Raw genomic sequence first — 9,853 nt, 5'->3', positions numbered from 1 at the left:
TACTATGATAGACACAGCCTAGAGGGACCTCTAGTGAGTTCACCTTTGAATAATCCTTCCTCCTTTAGTGCAGGAAGAACCTCTGAATTGCTTCTAACTAATGGAATATAGCAAAGGATGTGGGGTAATCAGTCACTTGATTATATTACATTATAGAAGACTCTGCCTTAGCGGATTGAATTGAGAAATTCTCCCGGTGGCCTTGAAGAAGGTAGGTGTCATGTTGTAACTGCCTATGCCCAAACAGCATCTTGTTTGCAGTCTTGTGAGATAACAAATCTATGTAGTTCTAAGCTGTTTGTTTTGTTTTAAATTTTAAGTTTCTGAAAACTTATTACACAGCAATAGATAACTAATACTGTAAATTGGTTTGTATGGTATGGTACTATAAAAGTGGAAACACATCCTTATACATTTGTCAAAATCCATGGAATATACAACACAAAGAGTCAACCCTAATGTAAACTGTGAACTTTGTTTGATAATATGTCAACATTGCTGCATTAATGGTAACAGAGGTACTGCACAGAGGTGCCATTAACAAAAGATAACTAAATCTGCAGGAGGAGAAGGGAATTAGGTGGAAAGAAGAAGAAAGTGGAAAGAGAATAGTAGAGACAAGTGAGAAGCAACACTCTTCTGAGTATTCCTTTTAGTATGACTTTCATCTTTTTTCACGAGGGAAAGTTTTGCATATCACCCCCCCAAAGTAATACATAATTAAAATCAACTAGGATGTGAATGGAACCTAAAATAGAATACAATCACAAAGAAATATTAACTATATGAAAAATAAATTTCATAATCACACTTAAGGGAGGAGGAAAACAACTAAAAGACTGACCTAAATAACTTCAGAAAACAGTACTTTGATGGTATACCATAAGGCTAAAGATAAAAAGAAATGTACACAAACACTACCTGCTAGTTAGTAAATTTGTTTCTCACAGAGGTATGGGTTATCAGTTTTGAAACTTCTTTATTTGTACTACAATTGAAAAAATAAGTAAAAATATTATAAATTTAAAAATTCCTGTCAGATAAAAGAGTTATAAATTGAAAAAGAGAAGGTTTGGAATTGTGAACCCTGAATATCTGAGACAGGTCTCAGTTAATTTAGAAAGTTTATTTTGCCAAGATTGATGACACACACCTACGACACAACCTCAGGAGGCCCTGATGACATCAGGCCAAGGTAGTCAGAGCACAGTTTGGTTTTATACGTTTTAGGGAGACATAAGACATCAATCAACATAGGTAAGATGAACACTGGTTTGGTCCAGAAGGGTGGGACAACTCAAAGAAAAGGCAGGACTATTTGAAGTGGGGAGGGGGCTTCCAGGTCATAGGTAGATAAGAGACAGATGGCTGCATTCTTTTGAGTTTCAGATTAGCCTCTCTAAAGGAGACCTCTGTGGTGGTCTTGACCCCATGGCCCCACTGGGCATTGCCTTAGTGGAGGCTGTCTGCAGTGGCCCCACCCCTGTGGCAGTTCTCTTCCTGGGCCCTAAGGCTGTCTGGGACATCCTTTGGCAAGTAGAGATGCCATAAAACCTACAGAGTGCTCACAGAGGAGTCATTCTCTTTGTTTTCTCCTCATTCTTACATCATTTGTTTCCCACATTTTTTTTTCCTAAAAGGAGGAACTGAGCTGTGGCCTAGCGTTTTTGTGTGGTGGATCAATGTGTGCTTGCTTGTGGGCAGGACTCCACAGTGTGTCACCACTGAGTCATTTCCACCCTCTTACATGTCTCAGTTTCTCTCTCCAGAGGTCTAGGACCTCAGAGAGGGCTCAAAACGGTGGGCAATCAGCCCTTATATGAGTTTCCTGGATGAGCCTTATTCTTTCAAATTAATTGTTGTTGAGGATTTCCCTGCAGGGCTGCTGCAAATCACAGGGGGTTAAACCCCCAGACACTCCCACATGGCCCCTGGTCACTCAGGGGCACCTTTTGGCCGGGAGGAGCAAAATGACCTTTCTCTTCAGAGCTGAGAAAACTCAGTCTCTCATTTACCTATGAAAACAACAGTTCCTCACACAAATGCACACAGACAAGCTCAATCAAGATTAATTTTGAGAGAAAAAGTAAATAGAGAAGACCCTTTAGAATGCATATCCAAACTAGAATTAGGATCCTTAAACAACAACTTCCTAGGAGAAAATAAGAAACAACAGCCAAGACCACTTTCTGTAAACTGTACTCAGCCACCCCTACTTTGTAGCTCCCGTTTGCCATAACACATGCCAAGGTCAAATCCTCTCACAGTACAAGGTAATCTCTGGTACCCCCAAAGTCAAACAGGTCAGGTCATTCAATACAGGAAAACAGAGCTTTATACCTAAGAAGAATCTGCCCATGACTATCAAAATTCCACAAAGAAAGAAGAACATCCCAAAAGAGGTGATTGGTGCCTTTGTTCTGAATTATTTAAAGGGGTTCAAGTCATTAAAAGCCTTTTCTAGATTTTTGGTGCTGCAGATGGCAAGAGAGGGAAGGAGATATAGGGTGGAAAAAAAAGTAAAAGAACATTTTTTAACACAGGAAGTAAACACAGAAACCAAGCACATGGTTTTGGGTTTTCTTGTTTGTTTGTTTTTTCCTCTTTTGCAGTTGCAAGGAATTTTAACCAAATTAGAGAGGCTTTGTTACCCATAATTTGGAATTCTCACTTGGATTTAATTCTCACTTGGATTTAACCAAGTCAGGTAGAGTTGGTCAAATCTGATTGGCAAAAGACCGGAAGAAACAACAACAACAAAAAACTAACAATATGATCGCTGAGCACTCTAATGGTAAAAAGAAATTAAGACAAGCTGGTTGTTAGACTTTAGACAAGACAAAACCCAAATTCAGCTACTTACCTAGGGATGGGTCTCAGGCTGAAGACTGTCCTCTACCATTCTAGAAGCAGGAAGAAACTCAAACTCATCCTCCCTGCTGGGAGTGAGCTCAAATTCCATAAAGGAGTTACCTGTCTTCCAACATCATGGAAACAGGAAATCTTGCTTTCCTTGTTGGAAGCAAGTAAAACTCAAAAAAAGGAGATGGGGTGGGTGGAGTTGTACATAAAATAAACTTTAGATCTTGAGCAAATTTTGGGAGGTCAGAGATTCTCTGTGTCACACGCATCTGTGTGAAGAGACCATCAGGCAGGCTTTGTGTGAGCAATAAAGCTGTTTATTTCACCTGGGTGCAGCCTGCACATGGACACGCATGACATTTGGTGCTGAGATTTGGATAGGGGAGCCTCCATTGGGAGATCAATCCCCTGTCCTCCTGCTGTTTGCTCCATGAGAAAGATCCACCTATGACCTCGGGTCCTCAGACCAACCAGCCCAAGGAACATCTTACCAATTTTAAATCGGGTAAGCAGCCTCTTTTTACTCTCTTCTCCAACCTCTCTCACTATCCCTCAACCTCTTTCTCCTTTCAATTTTGGTGCCACCCTTCAATCTCTCCCTTTTCTCAATTTCAGTTCCTTTCCTTTCCTGGTAGAGACAGAGGAGACATGTTTTATCCATGAACCCAAAACTCCAGTGCCAGTCATGGACTTGGGAAGACAGTCTTCCCTTGGTGTTTAATCACTGTAGAGATGCCTGCCTGATTATTCACCCACATTTCAGAGGGAACACTTCCAAATTCATTTTATGAGGCCATCATTACCATAGTGGCAAAGCCAGACAAAGGCACTACAAGCAAAGGAAATTATATACAAATATCCCTGATGAGCATAGAAGCAAAAATCCTCAAAAAATACTACTAAACCAAATTCAGTAGCACACTGAAGAGATTGTTTACCATGATCAAGTGGGATTTACATCAGGGATACAATGATACTTTAACATACACAAATCTATAAATTTGATACACCACATAAACAAAATGAAGGAGAAAACCCATATGATCATCACAAGAAATATAGAAAGAGCATTTGACAAAATTTAACACCCTTTCATGAAAATACTCTCCACAAATTCGCTATAGAGGGAATGTAATTCAGCACAAAAAAGGTCATATGTGACAAACCCACAGCTAGCATCATACTCAACAGTGAAAAGTTGCAAACTTTCCCCCTAAGATCAGGAACAAGACAAGGTGCTCACTCTTGCCTCTGGAAGTTCTAGCCAGAACAATTAGGCAAGAGAAGAAAATAAATGGTGACCAAATTGGAAAAGAAGTTAAATTGTCTCTGTTTGTAGATAACATAATCTTATATATAAAACACTCTAAATTTAGACTCCACTAAAAAAAACCTGTTATAGCTAATAAAGGAATTCAGTAAAATTGCAGGATGTAAAATCAACATAAATGTTCTGTGCTTCCAGAGGTTGACGAATAAATAAATAAATTCAACATACAGAAAGTACCATTCCCATACATTAATAATAAAGTACCCTAAATATGAAAATCCAGAAAATAATCTCCTTTTCAAATAGCTATTGCAAAATAAAATACTTGGGAATAAATTTAACCAAGGAACTGAAAGTCCAGTGCACTAAAAACTATAAAACGTTGATGAAAGAAATTGAAGAGGACACAAGTAAATGAAAAAATATCCTATGTTCAAGGATTGAAAGAATTAATATTGTTAAAATGTTCATACTACCCAAAGTGATCTACAGATTCAATGCAATCCCTATGAAAACTCCAGTGGCATTTTTCACAGAAATAAAACAAAAGAGACCCTAAAATTCCTATGGAACCACAAGAGACCCCAAATACCCAAGTACTCTTGGGCAAAAAGAACAAAACTGGAGTCATCATACCACCAGACTTTAAAATATACTACAAAGCTATAGTAATCGAAACAGCATGGCATTGGCATAAAAAACAGACACATCAACGGAACAGAAAAGAGAGCCCAGAAATAAGTCCATGCATTTATGATCAATTGATTTGTGACAAAAGTGCCAAGAACACTGCTGTGGTTTGAATATTTGTGTCCTCTTCAACATTCAAGTTGCAACTTAATCCCCAATGCAATAGTATTAAGAGGTGGGGCCTTTAGGGGTTGATTAGGTCATGAGTGTTTCTCCCTCATGAATGGGATTAAGATCCTTATATAAGAGGTTTCAGCATTCAGCCCTTTTTGCCTTTCTGTCCCTTCTGCCACATGAGGACACAGCATCTTTCCCCTCAAGGACACATCAAAAAGGTGCCATCTTAGAAGCAAAGACCAGGCTTTCACCAAACACTGAACCTGCCAGAGACTTAATCTTGAACTTCTCAGCCTCTGGAACTCTGAAAAATAAATTTTTGTTGTTTATAAGTTACCCAGTTTGTGGCATTTTGTTATAGCAACACAAACGGACTAAGACAGAAATTAGAACCGAGAAGTGACATGTTGCTCTAACAAATACCTAAAAATGTAGAGGTGGCTTTGAAATGAGGTACTGGGTAGAGGCTGGGATAGTTTTTAAGTGTATGCTACAAAAAGCCTGAATTGCTTTAAAGAGAATGTTAATAACAATTTTGCTGAAGGCTCCAAAGAAGAGAGCTATAGAGACAGCCTCAGTCTTCTTAGAGATTAGATGGTCATAATCAAAATGCTGGTAGAAATATGAATAGTAAAGAACATTCTGATAAAGTCTTAGATGAAAATGAGGAATGTCTTATTGGAAACTGGAAGAAAAACCATCCTTGTAAGAGCAGAATTTGCAAGCAATGAAGGAGGATTTTTGTGGAAGAAATATCTACATGAAGTATTGAAGGAGCAGCTTGACTTCTTTTGATTGTTGATAGCAAAATGTGAGAAGAGAGAAACAAATTAAAGACAGAATTTATAATCAAAAGGGAAGCATAACTTAAAGATTTGGAAAATTCTCAGCCTTCCTGTAAAGAATAAAAAGTCGTGTTTGGGAGAAAATATTGAAAGTGTGGCCAAGTGAACATTTGAAAGAGATTAGTATGGATAGAAGAAAGTTAGATGCTATTTATCAAGACAATGAAAAAATGACCCTGAAGACATTTTGCAGATCTTCAGGGCTGCCACTCAAGGCCTGAGTGCCACGGCTTTGGAGGCAGAATGGTTTCAAGGGAGGGGCCCAGGGTGCCCATAGGACCATGGAGCTCACTTCCCTGTGGCACCTCATGTCTCTGCTCCCTGCAGATTGGCTTAGATTTCTCAGCCACCCCACCTTTGGCTCAAATGGGCCAAACTGTGGCTCAGGCCACCCCTCTGGATGCCAGGGGGGTAACCCTTGGCAGCCTGCATATGGTGCTAATTCTGACAGTGTGCACAGTGCAAGAGGTGTAGAAGCATGGAAGGATACTCTATCTAGAATTCAAAGGATGTCCCAGACAGCCTTAGGGCCCAGGAAGAGAACTGCCACAGGGGTGGGGCCACTGCAGACAGCCTCCACTAAGGCAATGCCCAGTGGGGCCATAGGGTCAAGACCACCACAGAGGGACTCCACAAGGATGTCTGGTGGAACCATGACAGTGGGGTCACCCCGAAGACCCCAAAACTGTAGAGCCACCAACGTGCAACTGCAGTCAAGGAGAGTCTCAGGCACTAGACTCCAACCCATGAAAGCTGTAATACCAGGCAAAGTCACGGGGCTGAGTCCCCCAGAGCCTTGGGAACACAACCCCTGCCCCAGTGTGTCTGGAAGGCAGGACATGGTGTCAAAGATTATTCTCAAGCCTCAAGATTTAATTTTTTTGTCTTGTTGGGTTTGGGACTGACTTGGGATCAGTTACCTTTTTCATCTTTCCTATTTCTTCTTTTCGAAATGAGAATTCCTGTCCCACCACTGTATTTTGGAAGCACATAACTTGTTTGATTTCACATCTAAAGAGGCTCACATCTAGATATTATCTAAATCAAGGAGGAGAATTTGCAATTATCCTCCTTGGTTTAGATGATATTTAGATGAGATTTCTGACTAGTCTCTAAAGTTGATGCCAGAATGAGTTAGGATTTTTTGGTTTACTAGGGTGGAATAAATGTATTTTGTATATAAGAAAGCTATGAACTGTTGGCAGGCAGAGGCAGAGCAATCTAGTTTGAGTGTTTGTGTCCTCTTGAAAATTCATGTTGAAATGTAATCCCCAATGCAAAACTATTAAGAGGTGGGGACTTTAGGCAGTGATTAGGTCATGAGGGCTCCTCCTTCATGAATGGGATTAAAGCCCTTATAAAAGAGACTTCATATAGCATTTGGCTTTTTTTGCCCTTCTGACCCTCACCATGTGAAGACACAGCACCCATTCCCCACCACCCCCCGGAGGACAGAGCAGTGAGGCACCATCTTGGTAGCAGAGACCAGGCTGTCAGCAGACACTGAACCTGTAGGCACCTTGATCTTGAACTTAGCATTCGTAAGTGAGAAATAAATTTCTGTTGTTTATAAATTACCTGGTTGCTGGTATTTTATTGTAGCAGCACAAATGGACTAAGACAAATGCACAATGGGGAGAAAACAATGTCTTCATAAATGATGTTGGGACTAGATATCCACATGCAGAAAAATCAAATTAGACCCTTATCTCACACAATATACAAAAATCAACTCAAAATGGATTGAAGTCTTAAATGTAAGACCTGAAAAATTTAAAACTACTAGAAGAAAACATAGTGGGAAAGCTCCATGACACTAGTGGCCAACAATTTTTTAGATATGAACCCAAAAGCACAGACAACAAAACCAAAAGTAGTAGACAAATAGGATTCCATCAAAGAAAGAAGCTTCTGCACAGCCAAGGAAACGACATGAATGAGCTTCATCATTATTATATTGAACGGAAGAAGCCAAACATAAAAGAGTATACACAATACATGATTCCATTTATGGGAAGTTCTAAAGTAGGCTAAGGTGAAAATGATTAGATCAGTGCTTTTCCCAATGTATAACTGTGTCCCTCCAAAATTCCTATGTTGATGTCCTAACCCCAGTACCTCAGAATGTGACTGTGTTTAGAAATAGTGCTTTTAAAGGGGCCATTAAGTTAAAATAAGGTCATGAGGGTGGGCCCTAATCCAATATGACTGGTGTTTTCATAGGAAGAGGAGATTAGGACACAGACATATACAGAGGGATGACCATGTGAGGACAGAGGGCAAAGACAGACATATGCAGGCCGAGAGAGAGGCCTCAGAAGAAATATCCTACCAATGTCTTGATCTCAGACCGGACATCTAGGCTCTTTCTATTTTCCACAGTGAATAAATTTCTTTCTTCCTTTTTATTTTTTTATTTTTATTCTTTTGAGACGGAGTCTCCCTCTGTTGCCAGGCTGGAGTTCTGTGGCGTGATCTCGGCTCACTACAACCTCTGCCTCCTGGGTTCAAGCAATTCTCCTGCTTCAGCCTCCCGGGCAGCTGGGACTGCAGGCATGCACCACCACGCCCAGCTAATTTTTGTGATTTTAATAGAGACAGGGTTTCACCATGTTGGCCAGGATGGTCTCAATCTCTTGACCTCGTGATCCCCCCACGTCAGCCTCCCAAAGTCCTAGGATTACAGGCACGAGCCATCGTGCCTGGCCCACAGTGAAAAAATTTCTGTTACGACCCCCAGTCTGTGGTATTTTTTTGTTTTGTTTCTTTTGTTGTTGTTTTTGGTTTTGTTTTGTTTTGTTTTCTTTTTGAGATGGAGTCTCACTCTGTCACCCAGGCTGGAGTACAGTGGCTCGATCTCGGCTCACTGCAACCTCTGCCTCCTGGGTTCAAGCGATTCTCCTGCCTCAGCCTCCTGAGTACCACCATGCCTGTCTAATTTTTGTATTTTTAGTAGACCATGTTGGTCAGGCTGGTCTCGAACCCCTAACCTCGTGATCCACCTGCCTTGGCCTCCCAAAGTTCTGGGATTACATGCATGAGCAACCACACCCAGCCTTTGTGGTACTTGTCTATGGCAGCCTGTAGTAAATTCTCATAATTTTATGTTTCCTTGGCATCCATTTTAATATAAGCTGAACTTTCTCATACCAGTAGCAGGGTGCAGTCACCGTTGACAGTTTCTGGTTCTATACTTCATCCCAGTTCCTCCATGGTCAGTCCAGATATCTGCCTTAAACTTCTGCCTCTGGTCACCACCTCCCCAACATCCCTATGGGACAGCTAGGTACAACATACTTGGCTCACTCCTCTTGTTCCCTACATCCTTCAAGAACTGCTCAGATATGCCACAGGGACCACCTCTCAGCCACAGCATGACCCCATGGAACTTGGCCTATTCCATGTGCTTTGTTGTGCTGCCTCCTTTGTGTCTCACCTGACCGACACACCTGAACCTAACTGCTTTCCTGGTCAGGCTATATTTATAGCCACCAACAAGAGAGGTGGCTCAACAGGTTCACATCTAAATATCATCATCTAAATGTCATCAAAATCAAGGAAGAGAATTTGCAATTATCCTCCCTGGTTTAGATGATAGTTAGATGAGATTTCAACTTAGACTCTAAAGTTGATGCTGGAATGAGTTAAGACTTTTGGGATTACTAGGGTGGAATAAATGTATTTTGTATATGAGAAAGATATAAACTGTTGGCAAGCAGAGGCAGAGTGCTATAGTTTGAATATTTGTGTCTCCTTGAAAATTCATGTTGAAACTTAATCCCCAATGCAAAGGTATTAAGAGATGAGGACCTCAAGACCAAATTATGAAGAATTGGTATTTACAAAACACACCCCAAGCAAGCTAATATATCCAGAGAAAGGAATTGACTGGGAAGGGACACAAAGAAACTTTCTGTCTAATGTTCTACATCGTGATCACATGAGGATTACCTGGGTGTATCCCTTTGGCAAACTTGCTATATATCAGTAATTTGTTCTTCTTTATTGCTGAGTAGGTTTCTATAGCATGCACATGCCACAATTTGTTTATGCATTCTCCTGATAATGG

General features: G+C 40.6%; 1 protein-coding gene across 1 annotated transcript in view; it reads left to right on the top strand.

Moving 5' to 3' along the window:
• Positions 1-1,431: 1,431 nt before the first annotated feature.
• The window catches only part of PLA2G2A (phospholipase A2 group IIA), a 42,439-nt gene continuing 34,017 nt past the window's right edge, over positions 1,432-9,853 (top strand). Inside the window, exon 1 of the mRNA XM_058443670.1 lies at positions 1,432-1,532. Within this exon, the coding sequence (XP_058299653.1) occupies positions 1,432-1,532 (101 nt within the window). The remainder of the gene's footprint in view (positions 1,533-9,853) is intronic.

The sequence above is a fragment of the Hylobates moloch genome, unplaced genomic scaffold (genome assembly GCF_009828535.3).
Source record: "Hylobates moloch isolate HMO894 unplaced genomic scaffold, HMol_V3 SCAFFOLD_9, whole genome shotgun sequence".
NCBI classification, from domain to species: domain Eukaryota; kingdom Metazoa; phylum Chordata; class Mammalia; order Primates; family Hylobatidae; genus Hylobates; species Hylobates moloch.
Note: the sequence above shows the minus strand (reverse complement) of the source record. Positions and strands in the feature narration are given on the sequence as shown.